The 15,126-nt window shown below is 33.9% G+C and overlaps 1 protein-coding gene across 1 annotated transcript in view; it reads right to left on the bottom strand.

The window, feature by feature from the left end:
• LOC128988677 (bone morphogenetic protein receptor type-1B-like) overlaps positions 1-15,126 on the bottom strand; it is a 39,041-nt gene that overhangs the window by 7,559 nt on the left and 16,356 nt on the right. The window contains exon 8 of the mRNA XM_054410195.1: positions 13,289-13,447. Coding sequence (XP_054266170.1) covers positions 13,289-13,447 — 159 coding nt within the window. The remainder of the gene's footprint in view (positions 1-13,288; positions 13,448-15,126) is intronic.

Below are 15,126 nucleotides of genomic sequence, written 5' to 3'. Positions count from 1 at the left end.
CACGAAACAATGAGAAATAAGGACATTAATGCGTTACCAACAGACATACAAACAAAAATACAGAATTGAATTAGGGGATTTGCTACGCTTTAACCAAAGCAAATTACAAACAAAGTAATTATTTGAAAGTTTTGATAGTGTCATCAAATTTTATCATAATAGTTTTTAGGCCTAATCAAACTGTAAAATTGGTGTAAATCCGTTGGCAAATATATAAGTATTTGCGGCTGGAACTGCAGCCGTTGAACGATAATCGTAGAGAGCCAGCTTAGCATTGTTTTTAATGGCACCGTTGTCACTGACGCGACTGTAGCCGCAGTTGTACCGTAGTCGTGGACAACCATCGTACGGGTCTGCTCCTGGAGCTTAGTGGAGCAGTCAGAGTCGCAGTCGTTGGACGATTTTTGAGGCATTCACAGCTTTTTCTCGAGTAAGAGCCCCGATTGTACTCAGCCCCAATCGTATTCTTATGGAGAATAATTAAAATGTTATATATAGCTTAATTGTTAATGCATTTTATGATACTTGGTTAGTGGCTTTATGTGATAGTATTAAGACACACATAAATGAATTGGAAAGTCCACGAGTACACAGGTTTGCTGCAACTGGGGTATTACTATTTTTTATAATGAACATGTTTTATTCTGAAAAAGGAAAACATAATACCAAAGCATTGTATTAGTTTATTAGCTTAGTAAAAAAATCTAACGTTTATAAATAAACTATCCTACCTTAACGTAAGAGCAAACTTCTCATCTCCTGTGATTGGATAGGGAATGTAGTTTTAAAGTAAAAATGCTCATTGATCAAACTATACAAAAACTTAAACTGAGATTTTGAAAGTTAGTTTTTGTTTGTTTTTTATTAAAAGAGGTTGGCGGCCTCTTTTAACCTTGCATTTGCCCGTCCACATATACTAAGCGCCCGTGCGTGGATCGTTTACAGCAAAGCAAGGAGTGAGCCGGTACAGTACAAAGGTGAACTGTACTAATAAAATGTTATCGGCAGTGACCAGGATCCGAACCCACGACATCGCTGCCTTGGGCCCGAAGTCCGCGACGCTACCAACTGAGCCACCGACTCACTAACTCTCAAGAACTAAAATAACATTCTCCCATCAGCTTGGAAATTATTGTTTATTAATATTTTGAAGTACCCCTCTTCTGTTCGTTTTGTAATTATACTATGTGTGAATGTGTACAAAGAACACTTATCACTTCCAAAAATTTTCCATCTTCTAGATCTTCAACAAGCAAATAAATGAATAGTATTTTGTTAAAGCCTATAAACGAATACAGTAATTCACTATCCCTACTTCAACTCGTTAACTGAACGATTGTATAATAATCGTACCAGTGACAATGCCTACTGCAACGATCGTCCAACGACTGCAGTTCCAGCTGCACCAGTGACAGTAAGGCACAACCAAGGCCGCACAACGTTTTTAATCTGACTTGGTTTGGATGTGCTAACAAAACTTGATCGGAAATGGTTGCGGTATTTGTAAACAACTTTTAATGTAAACATATCAGTGACAGCTAGAAGTGAGAACTAATCCAAACAGCTGATCGTTATTTCATAAAATGTAATAGTAAACATTGGGAGAAAATTTGACAAAATTCGAACCAAATTGGGTTTTTGATGGTTCGTTATTTTGTTTTCAAAGAAGCGAGGCCATGTTTTTATAGCCAAAGACACTCTCATCAATCCAGTAAATACGGAAAAATTATTAGAACCTTGATCGGAACTTTAGTTTTCTAGGAGTGGGCCGCGCAAAATGACGTTTCGGCACAGAATAGACAAACAGACAGACATAAATTGAGATAAGACTCGTTTCGGCTTTCTTATGTTATGAAACGTAAAAATAACCAAAACCTGCATGATTCTAAGCAATGTACAGACAAAACTGTAATTTTATTTATATAGATTTATATATTTGCCAACAGATTTACACCAATTTTCCAGTATGATTAGGCCTAAATACGAGTATCGTAAAATTAAAAATTTGATGACACTATCAACACTTTTAAATAATTATTTTGTTTGCAATTTGTTTTGGTTAAAGCGTAGCAAAACCCCTAATTCAATTCTGTATTTGTTCGTGTATGGAAGCGCGGGAAACCGTCATCCACCGGTGTACAAGCAACACCCCAGTCTTGTTGTGGAGAGGAGGGGTAGCAAATGTGAGTGTGACCTTGGAATGAGTCACAGCGGCCCTCTGTCCGGCACCTGCTTCATGTCTCTCTCGCGTTTGTTATAATTACTGTAAATGTTTAAACAACGATACCGACTGAACCAGCCAAGCGATTTTAAAAATTTAAAAAGTAAAATTAATTAAAAATTATTGTCTTTAAAATGACTACCTGCAATTTTCATTTTTTATTTTGTAACACAATTATTTTACCATATTTTTTTTAACCAGCAACTTAATTCAAATTTATCTTCAATGGCGTGATTTGTTATCTTATCCCGTTCACAAATCAGTTTTCAATATGAAAATCGGATGAAAATTCCACCAATAAACACCAACACAAAATGACTCCATTTTGGTGCTGCGACGTGGTGGCAGAATTTGGAACTAAACCTGGGATGTTTAGCCTTAAGTGAGGGTATAATCCCTAATATTTATAAAGTCAGTGATCAAAATTATTTAACTGAACATTAACTTAATAACAGAAGAACAGTTTAGCTTTTATATATACATTTTTTTTTCATTTCAAAATTGTACTGCCACCTCAAGATTTATATAAATTGGACACTATTACTGAAGATCTGGTGAGAACTCTCCATTTTGTATAGGCTTAGCCTACCTTCAAGAAATTCAACTGAATAGACCTTTTTTTATTTACTTTCTGATCATCGAACCTAATTATTTGAATTCAAAAACTATTTTATTTCATCAAGAATAATACCAGAAAAACAATTTGACAAGAGAACTAAATTCAACTTTAATAAATTTTTCACCTAGTCTATTCATTGTTGGACTTATTTAATTTACCTATCCAAGTCTAAGAGCAATATCAATATTATCCCATTTTTCATAATAATTGGCATTTTAGGCCTATTTCATAAATTAAAATATTTGAAGATCTTTTTAGCCAGCCGAGTTTCCCCTCCCTGAGAAGATTTATGTAATTAAACTAAATTGTAAACTCATTGTTCTGTTTTTACTGAGCTAGGCTAAACCAAAGATGGCAACCCTATAACTTAACTTATCTGTTATCTGTTCATTTACCCATTCATCATTGTAATATCTTATTTTTTAGTTCATTAAATTTGTATTGTTAAGAAATTCTTCAGATTAATCATTTGTCTTGCTATAAGTATTTAATCTAGGCTTAACTTAGCATAATAAATAGTAAGCAAATTAAAGGTAAAAACCTAAACCAAATTTTACCAACTTAGTCTAAATTATTACAAACACAACACGCATTAGTGTTTTCTTTTAATGGCGTCCAACGTATTGGCTACAAAAGGTCTTCAAATATCTCGTTATTGCAACTAGCCTAATCTAAGTATATTGAATATAAGCATTTTATGTTAGTAATAAGTTATCCCTCCCTGCAATAAGCGTCCCCAATGATAAATGACAGAGCATAGATATAATTTCCGACGGCCTAGAAAATACCCAAACACAATGAACTCTGATAACCTACACGACATTGCATTCAATAGTTCAGAGGACGAAGGCGACATTGACGCATTTGTACACAACACAAACATTCCACCAGTATCAAATATTACGCAAGAAACCCTCCATGACATAGAAGATACGCAAAACACATTTATTCCACCGAGTACGCATAATCTACACACAATGACGACACAACACGAACACGGCGAAGTGACAGTTACAGACGACCCAGACGACGACGGCGGCAGCCATTTTGACATCATCAACGCCGACTCCAAATCCATTCAACAAGAGGTCGTAGTTACTGAAGTAGCCGCTAGCAGCAGCACCACTCGAGAACGTTCCCAATCCCAAAGTGTAATCAGCCCGCTTCATTCATCTTTTAAAGACCGTCAAATGAGTAATGAAAACGTAGTAACGTTAACAGCTGATGCTGATAGTAAATGACGATTCCAAAACTATGTAACAAATTCAAACGGCAAACCCAGACATTACTTGCCTTCTTCCGGGTTTATTTCAAGAAATAAGAGGAATTCAAAATGAGAATCTAATATCAAAAAAAGAAGATGATGAAAAATTTAAAGAATCTATATTAGACCTGGAAAACAAAATTATTCCACAAATCAAACAGAACACTGATTCCCTCAACCAGCAACAAAATGAAATCAGTCGATTAACAGACACAGTAAACCAAATTTCACAACAAAAATTTCAAACAACAATACCACACAATGGAAACATAAATGTTATCTGTCCAAGCAGTGATCCGATTCTTTCCAACCGGACATTACCAAAATTTAATGGGAAAAGTCACAATCCTAATGAATTTTTATTGAAATTGAAACGATATTATGACAGGAGTGCACAGAGCTACCTAAATTCATCTGATGCGGCTGAAAATCTCCGAGAAATTATCGAAGTAAGCCTCGAACATCATGCAGCGAGATGGTTCCAGCTCATCAGGGAAGACATCTACAATTGGGAAAATTTTGCAAATGAATTCCGCCTGAAATATTGGAGCCGTGACGTGCAGCAGTACATCAAGAGAAAAATTGAAACGGAACGCTACAAATCAAACGGCAGTTTGTCAAGAGCAGATTTTTTCATGGAAAGGGCCATAACGCTTCAATCTATGACCCCACCCAAACCAGAAAACGAAATTGTTTTGATCTTGTCTGAATGTTTTGACCAACTGATTAATGACGCAAGAACTGTACAGAACATCACGACCATCAAGGGATTTATTACACTGCTGGAACGTGAAGACTTGCGTGATCCTAACCGAAGAACCAGAAACACAAATCCTCAACCTCCTAGAGAACAAGACAATAATCAGTACAGAAATCAACATAGCAGAAGAGACAACAACATCAATCACAACGCCTACCGTCCCAATCATCACCAAAACCATCGTCCACCATATCACCAACAACCTAATCACCATAACAGTAACAGATACCAGGAACAGGGCCAGAACAGTCAAGAGAACAGACCTCCATACCATCAACCCACCAACAACTATCCACGCGGACAACAAAATCAACCAAATAGATCACCACCACGTAATTATCCCACACAAGAACAAAACCAAGTGTGTAGTATGTTCGGCCAACAACAAAGTCGACAGAACTTATCAACACCCAATTCCCCAAATCACCAGGCTGCGGGGACTTCAAACTTCTAAGCGCTGCAATTCACGGCCGGTGCAGCGAGGAGGACACGTCTCACCTTTCTGCAGAATTCGCAGCGAAAACTCATTTAAACCTCGGACGGCCAAACAATAAAGAAGAAACTAACCAAATTTTAAATAAAGAAATAGAAAAAATTGTAATTTTAAATAACATATATTGTGACCAAGAATTTCTAATGAACAATGAAGAAGAAAATATTAAACAAGAAAATGAACAAAATACATATTCAATCAATTGTCCCGAAATTCCAATACAGATATCCAAATGTTCAACACACGCATTAATTGATAGCGGTGCTAATATAAGTTGCATTTCCGAGAATTTTGTTAAAGAGAACCATCACTCTATGGGAAAATTCGAACAGTTACCTCTAACTAACACCACAATACGTACAGCTACAGGCTCTAAAACCAAACGTATCACCCATATCTTATACATTCCCATTAATATCAGTGGACAAACCATCAATCTACAGTTTATGCTCGTACCAAATCTTTATAGACCAGTGATTTTAGGATGTGATAGCTTAGAAAGCATGAAGGCGAAGGTGAACTTTGTTAATAATAATATCAAAATGAAAATAAATAACCAAGATATTGTAATGAAGTTTGATCGAGTTTTTACTGAAGGAATCACTTGTTTCATTGTTGATAATTACAGCCACAGGCCAGATCCCGATATTAAGGGCAGTTATAACAATAAAAATATACATAACGAAGATTTTCATTATGAGCACCAACCAAATAATAATAATAAACAATCAATGGACAGCAAAACTGAATCCGATGTTAAAGAATCTTTAAAAGATAATAAAGTATTGAGTGATACACAACGAGCTGAGTTAGGTAACCCGATTCTCAAATATAAACATATTTTCTCTGAAACGCTAGGAATTTTCCGATTGAACGAATATGAACTAAACAATTTATGGACTATGCCACATTTTACACAACAAAAAATATATAACCGACACATCAAGATCCCACAAACCAAAACCTACAGAAGATACAGTTACCGTGCATGCAGAATAGACAATAATCGCGAGTGCGTACCCAATAATCGCCATATAAACTGTGATATCGGACACTAATCGCGAGTGCGTACCCCATCATTCCCATATCTATGCAACTCCCAAATCCCAAGAAGATACAAATGTTATTTTCTATGCTCAGAAACCTATTACCCTTACTCCCCAATTTACAACAATGTAATAATCTTTTGTTTTGTTTTAATTTTCAAATGTTTTTATGTTTTGTTCTCTTTTAAAAACTTGTTTTCCCTATAGATATAAGTCAACTTCCAAGATAATCAATCATTTAATGTTTATCATTCTAACTTTAAGATGTTTTATTTCATACTTCTGTATCATCATGACATTTCACATTTTATCGAAATTTTTTCTTGAGTTCTCAGATAAAAATTTCTGAGGGGATAATTGCAATGTTACATGTCATTTTTAGACCTTTCACTACATTCATTCTTTAGTTATATAATAATTCTTCTTTTATTGTACCAAAATTCGCCATATAGCCTATTTAAATTAATTGTCAGAAAAATAATAGTAAATTTAAATTATATTATCCTTTAATCACCCCTCAGAAACCATCATCACATTTTAAAATATATTGTATATATTCAACACATATTATTATTAATAAAAAACTGTAACCTGTAATTAATTCCATAGTTGCAATAACACTTTTATCCAAAATTATTAATATAGTATAAATTATTTCTAAAACCCCAACATTAAATTAATATCCAAAAGCCTGAATATTTAGTGCATGTGCAAGTGATGAAGAAAGAAGACAGCTGGCTTCAACAATGAACTCTGATCATCCTGTGTAAAATAAAAATTTTCCTCCTTCTCTATTGGGACATGGCAGCATCAACACCTTAAATTAAGTGAGGGTATAATCCCTAATATTTATAAAGTCAGTGATCAAAATTATTTAACTGAACATTAACTTAATAACAGAAGAACAGTTTAGCTTTTATATATACATTTTTTTTCATTTCAAAATTGTACTGCCACCTCAAGATTTATATAAATTGGACACTATTACTGAAGATCTGGTGAGAACTCTCCATTTTGTATAGGCTTAGCCTACCTTCAAGAAATTCAACTGAATAGACCTTTTTTTATTTACTTTCTGATCATCGAACCTAATTATTTGAATTCAAAAACTATTTTATTTCATCAAGAATAATACCAGAAAAACAATTTGACAAGAGAACTAAATTCAACTTTAATAAATTTTTCACCTAGTCTATTCATTGTTGGACTTATTTAATTTACCTATCCAAGTCTAAGAGCAATATCAATATTATCCCATTTTTCATAATAATTGGCATTTTAGGCCTATTTCATAAATTAAAATATTTGAAGATCTTTTTAGCCAGCCGAGTTTCCCCTCCCTGAGAAGATTTATGTAATTAAACTAAATTGTAAACTCATTGTTCTGTTTTTACTGAGCTAGGCTAAACCAAAGATGGCAACCCTATAACTTAACTTATCTGTTATCTGTTCATTTACCCATTCATCATTGTAATATCTTATTTTTTAGTTCATTAAATTTGTATTGTTAAGAAATTCTTCAGATTAATCATTTGTCTTGCTATAAGTATTTAATCTAGGCTTAACTTAGCATAATAAATAGTAAGCAAATTAAAGGTAAAAACCTAAACCAAATTTTACCAACTTAGTCTAAATTATTACAAACACAACACGCATTAGTGTTTTCTTTTAATGGCGTCCAACGTATTGGCTACAAAAGGTCTTCAAATATCTCGTTATTGCAACTAGCCTAATCTAAGTATATTGAATATAAGCATTTTATGTTAGTAATAAGTTATCCCTCCCTGCAATAAGCGTCCCCAATGATAAATGACAGAGCATAGATATAATTTCCGACGGCCTAGAAAATACCCAAACACAATGAACTCTGATAACCTACACGACATTGCATTCAATAGTTCAGAGGACGAAGGCGACATTGACGCATTTGTACACAACACAAACATTCCACCAGTATCAAATATTACGCAAGAAACCCTCCATGACATAGAAGATACGCAAAACACATTTATTCCACCGAGTACGCATAATCTACACACAATGACGACACAACACGAACACGGCGAAGTGACAGTTACAGACGACCCAGACGACGACGGCGGCAGCCATTTTGACATCATCAACGCCGACTCCAAATCCATTCAACAAGAGGTCGTAGTTACTGAAGTAGCCGCTAGCAGCAGCACCACTCGAGAACGTTCCCAATCCCAAAGTGTAATCAGCCCGCTTCATTCATCTTTTAAAGACCGTCAAATGAGTAATGAAAACGTAGTAACGTTAACAGCTGATGCTGATAGTAAATGACGATTCCAAAACTATGTAACAAATTCAAACGGCAAACCCAGACATTACTTGCCTTCTTCCGGGTTTATTTCAAGAAATAAGAGGAATTCAAAATGAGAATCTAATATCAAAAAAAGAAGATGATGAAAAATTTAAAGAATCTATATTAGACCTGGAAAACAAAATTATTCCACAAATCAAACAGAACACTGATTCCCTCAACCAGCAACAAAATGAAATCAGTCGATTAACAGACACAGTAAACCAAATTTCACAACAAAAATTTCAAACAACAATACCACACAATGGAAACATAAATGTTATCTGTCCAAGCAGTGATCCGATTCTTTCCAACCGGACATTACCAAAATTTAATGGGAAAAGTCACAATCCTAATGAATTTTTATTGAAATTGAAACGATATTATGACAGGAGTGCACAGAGCTACCTAAATTCATCTGATGCGGCTGAAAATCTCCGAGAAATTATCGAAGTAAGCCTCGAACATCATGCAGCGAGATGGTTCCAGCTCATCAGGGAAGACATCTACAATTGGGAAAATTTTGCAAATGAATTCCGCCTGAAATATTGGAGCCGTGACGTGCAGCAGTACATCAAGAGAAAAATTGAAACGGAACGCTACAAATCAAACGGCAGTTTGTCAAGAGCAGATTTTTTCATGGAAAGGGCCATAACGCTTCAATCTATGACCCCACCCAAACCAGAAAACGAAATTGTTTTGATCTTGTCTGAATGTTTTGACCAACTGATTAATGACGCAAGAACTGTACAGAACATCACGACCATCAAGGGATTTATTACACTGCTGGAACGTGAAGACTTGCGTGATCCTAACCGAAGAACCAGAAACACAAATCCTCAACCTCCTAGAGAACAAGACAATAATCAGTACAGAAATCAACATAGCAGAAGAGACAACAACATCAATCACAACGCCTACCGTCCCAATCATCACCAAAACCATCGTCCACCATATCACCAACAACCTAATCACCATAACAGTAACAGATACCAGGAACAGGGCCAGAACAGTCAAGAGAACAGACCTCCATACCATCAACCCACCAACAACTATCCACGCGGACAACAAAATCAACCAAATAGATCACCACCACGTAATTATCCCACACAAGAACAAAACCAAGTGTGTAGTATGTTCGGCCAACAACAAAGTCGACAGAACTTATCAACACCCAATTCCCCAAATCACCAGGCTGCGGGGACTTCAAACTTCTAAGCGCTGCAATTCACGGCCGGTGCAGCGAGGAGGACACGTCTCACCTTTCTGCAGAATTCGCAGCGAAAACTCATTTAAACCTCGGACGGCCAAACAATAAAGAAGAAACTAACCAAATTTTAAATAAAGAAATAGAAAAAATTGTAATTTTAAATAACATATATTGTGACCAAGAATTTCTAATGAACAATGAAGAAGAAAATATTAAACAAGAAAATGAACAAAATACATATTCAATCAATTGTCCCGAAATTCCAATACAGATATCCAAATGTTCAACACACGCATTAATTGATAGCGGTGCTAATATAAGTTGCATTTCCGAGAATTTTGTTAAAGAGAACCATCACTCTATGGGAAAATTCGAACAGTTACCTCTAACTAACACCACAATACGTACAGCTACAGGCTCTAAAACCAAACGTATCACCCATATCTTATACATTCCCATTAATATCAGTGGACAAACCATCAATCTACAGTTTATGCTCGTACCAAATCTTTATAGACCAGTGATTTTAGGATGTGATAGCTTAGAAAGCATGAAGGCGAAGGTGAACTTTGTTAATAATAATATCAAAATGAAAATAAATAACCAAGATATTGTAATGAAGTTTGATCGAGTTTTTACTGAAGGAATCACTTGTTTCATTGTTGATAATTACAGCCACAGGCCAGATCCCGATATTAAGGGCAGTTATAACAATAAAAATATACATAACGAAGATTTTCATTATGAGCACCAACCAAATAATAATAATAAACAATCAATGGACAGCAAAACTGAATCCGATGTTAAAGAATCTTTAAAAGATAATAAAGTATTGAGTGATACACAACGAGCTGAGTTAGGTAACCCGATTCTCAAATATAAACATATTTTCTCTGAAACGCTAGGAATTTTCCGATTGAACGAATATGAACTAAACAATTTATGGACTATGCCACATTTTACACAACAAAAAATATATAACCGACACATCAAGATCCCACAAACCAAAACCTACAGAAGATACAGTTACCGTGCATGCAGAATAGACAATAATCGCGAGTGCGTACCCAATAATCGCCATATAAACTGTGATATCGGACACTAATCGCGAGTGCGTACCCCATCATTCCCATATCTATGCAACTCCCAAATCCCAAGAAGATACAAATGTTATTTTCTATGCTCAGAAACCTATTACCCTTACTCCCCAATTTACAACAATGTAATAATCTTTTGTTTTGTTTTAATTTTCAAATGTTTTTATGTTTTGTTCTCTTTTAAAAACTTGTTTTCCCTATAGATATAAGTCAACTTCCAAGATAATCAATCATTTAATGTTTATCATTCTAACTTTAAGATGTTTTATTTCATACTTCTGTATCATCATGACATTTCACATTTTATCGAAATTTTTTCTTGAGTTCTCAGATAAAAATTTCTGAGGGGATAATTGCAATGTTACATGTCATTTTTAGACCTTTCACTACATTCATTCTTTAGTTATATAATAATTCTTCTTTTATTGTACCAAAATTCGCCATATAGCCTATTTAAATTAATTGTCAGAAAAATAATAGTAAATTTAAATTATATTATCCTTTAATCACCCCTCAGAAACCATCATCACATTTTAAAATATATTGTATATATTCAACACATATTATTATTAATAAAAAACTGTAACCTGTAATTAATTCCATAGTTGCAATAACACTTTTATCCAAAATTATTAATATAGTATAAATTATTTCTAAAACCCCAACATTAAATTAATATCCAAAAGCCTGAATATTTAGTGCATGTGCAAGTGATGAAGAAAGAAGACAGCTGGCTTCAACAATGAACTCTGATCATCCTGTGTAAAATAAAAATTTTCCTCCTTCTCTATTGGGACATGGCAGCATCAACACCTTAAATTAAGTGAGGGTATAATCCCTAATATTTATAAAGTCAGTGATCAAAATTATTTAACTGAACATTAACTTAATAACAGAAGAACAGTTTAGCTTTTATATATACATTTTTTTTCATTTCAAAATTGTACTGCCACCTCAAGATTTATATAAATTGGACACTATTACTGAAGATCTGGTGAGAACTCTCCATTTTGTATAGGCTTAGCCTACCTTCAAGAAATTCAACTGAATAGACCTTTTTTTATTTACTTTCTGATCATCGAACCTAATTATTTGAATTCAAAAACTATTTTATTTCATCAAGAATAATACCAGAAAAACAATTTGACAAGAGAACTAAATTCAACTTTAATAAATTTTTCACCTAGTCTATTCATTGTTGGACTTATTTAATTTACCTATCCAAGTCTAAGAGCAATATCAATATTATCCCATTTTTCATAATAATTGGCATTTTAGGCCTATTTCATAAATTAAAATATTTGAAGATCTTTTTAGCCAGCCGAGTTTCCCCTCCCTGAGAAGATTTATGTAATTAAACTAAATTGTAAACTCATTGTTCTGTTTTTACTGAGCTAGGCTAAACCAAAGATGGCAACCCTATAACTTAACTTATCTGTTATCTGTTCATTTACCCATTCATCATTGTAATATCTTATTTTTTAGTTCATTAAATTTGTATTGTTAAGAAATTCTTCAGATTAATCATTTGTCTTGCTATAAGTATTTAATCTAGGCTTAACTTAGCATAATAAATAGTAAGCAAATTAAAGGTACAAACCTAAACCAAATTTTACCAACTTAGTCTAAATTATTACAAACACAACACGCATTAGTGTTTTCTTTTAACGAGATTGTTATAAAAGACAAGTATGGTTGAAATGTGGGCAAGGGCCAAAACACTCTGCTGTTTTTAAAGTGAAGCAATATCTCAAACAAACCCTCTTACTTTACTACCTCAAGCGACCCATCCTCCATTTTTAGGTTAATATTGGTTTGGTTATACATTAGTTATCGTAACTGGATGAGTGGCTAGACTTTAGAGATGATTAAATTTTATCTTTTATTCAGCGGTCAACCATGTTAAATATTCATGTTCAGTTTGGTTTTGTTCTTAATGTTTAGTCTACATGTTTAGTAATGCAAAACAAAACTTTAAAACAGTAGTATTATAACCGTGCACAGACGGTTTGTGATTTTTAAACATACTGTACCTATTCATTTTATTTTATTTTTTATTACTGATGAATCAGACCTATAGTTTGAATAAGTCCAGTCTTGAGGTATGAAAAAGGAAGTCTACAATAGTTTAATAAATATAAAGATTTAAACACTAAGGGACTATAACATTTTTCAACAATGATCAAGTTAAGCTGAAAAAATAAGTAAAAAAGACTAATTCCAATTTTATACTTTATACTGTATCATTAACTTACCGACACATCTCCCAAAAGACAAGGCCTAGTGAGTACATGTCAGCCATTTTAAAAGCATCAAATGACTTGGAGTCGAGAGTCTCGTCCAGAACTTCAGGAGCCATGTAGCGCCGAGTGCCTACTCTGGTGTTGGCCGCAATGTCTATCTCGTTCGAATCACTGCAAGCAAGAATATTGGTTGGACCAAGGCAATACTTCAAAGCAACAATGTATGGTAAATATGTATTTTATTGATAGCAGTGTTGATTACGTATTTCAGTAGACCAAATGTACTCTTGATTCAATCTAGAATCCATCTGTTATGTTATAACAGTATAAAAAATTTAATTAAGGAATAACAAATTTGAAAAATTTGAATAGATAAAGGAATGGGCCAACCTAAAGGAAAGGTATATATTTTGCATATTATTTTACCATTGAATTTTGGAAACTGAAGAAAACATCCAATCTCTATGGACCATGTGTAGCTATATTTCTTTTCTTTTTTAATCAAACATAATTGAATGAGTCACACCCTGAGAGATCTAAAATTTAAAACTATATTTTCTCCCATAATTTTTGTTAACGTGATGATGTGATATAAAAGATGCATAGCTTATACTAAGTTGACCTTTCAGTTTGGCTTCCTCGGTAAAAAGTTAATATATTCAACAAAAAGTCAGTAATTTATATTAGTATGTACTCTGTCTGTCGCTCATTCTAAAACTAGCAGTAACTTTTAACCTAGGAATAAAATTTACAATTCTATCCATCACTATCAAAGATTGTATTTAATTCTAATAAAAGTATCGATGTAAGATTGTCCAATCAATTACAAAATTTAAATTATAGTTTTATTATTTGTTTTACTTAATAATGCATGAAAGTTTCATTACAATCTGTTGAGCGGTTTCGGAGTCTATAGGGTATAGGGTATATACATACATACATACGTCCTCTTTTATAGAAATAGATTTTATGTGTGGTATAAATGAATTGCTAGTTCAACAAAAAATATAAATGGATTGTATTCTACATTTTCAAATTCATCTCCAGATCAATCTGGTGACATTTGAATACGTATCTATCTATTATAAACACCAAGTAAATTGTATTCTAAATAAAAATTATTATTCATGAGGTAAATCAATTCAATATAAATGTCAAGTAAAACCGAAATTTTACCCTGCGCATATTTTGTCAATTGTTGTTAATGCACTCAGCTGTGTGCAGCTGATATTTGTTTAAACTGTTGACACAGCTGCTGCACACTCGACAAGTTCGGTGGTTAAACACTCAATTAACATGTAACTTTACATTCTTTTTTGCTGCACCCATCATAGCGTTGCAGTAGCTCACATTAGTCTTTTTAAGCAAATTCTTTATGTTTTCCACAGTAATTAACCTAAATAATAACAACACTAAAGATTTAATTTGAATTTATAAATGTACTTTTTTGAATTGGACATCCAACAAGCACAACATAACATTAACAGACTCAACACTAACTGTCAAAAACAAGATGATTGCTATAGTTCGGCCGAGTGTAGGACTTTCGGCCTGGGGTGATTATGACAAACTTACCCTCCGCAACAAACAATAGGGAACGTGGGTAGCTCTGAGTCTGCTGTCCCCAAAAGATTCCCTATGGGTAAATTGAAAAGATTTTGTGGGTAAGAGGGAAGTAGGGAAGGGGTGATATGGGGTGTTTGACACAGCAAGCGGGCCAAAAACTATGAATAGGATTAGGTACTTCCAAGAAGGACACCTGAGCCCCAGAACATCCTGTTACTTTTATATTTAGTGTTCGCGGCCAACGAAATAAAGAATTCAAGTTCAAATTACTGCAAGTATTTTAC

This window comes from Macrosteles quadrilineatus, unplaced genomic scaffold (genome assembly GCF_028750875.1).
Source record: "Macrosteles quadrilineatus isolate MER2022 unplaced genomic scaffold, UCM_ALF_1.0 Scaffold_3__2_contigs__length_128488019, whole genome shotgun sequence".
NCBI lineage: Eukaryota > Metazoa > Arthropoda > Insecta > Hemiptera > Cicadellidae > Macrosteles > Macrosteles quadrilineatus.
Note: the sequence above shows the minus strand (reverse complement) of the source record. Positions and strands in the feature narration are given on the sequence as shown.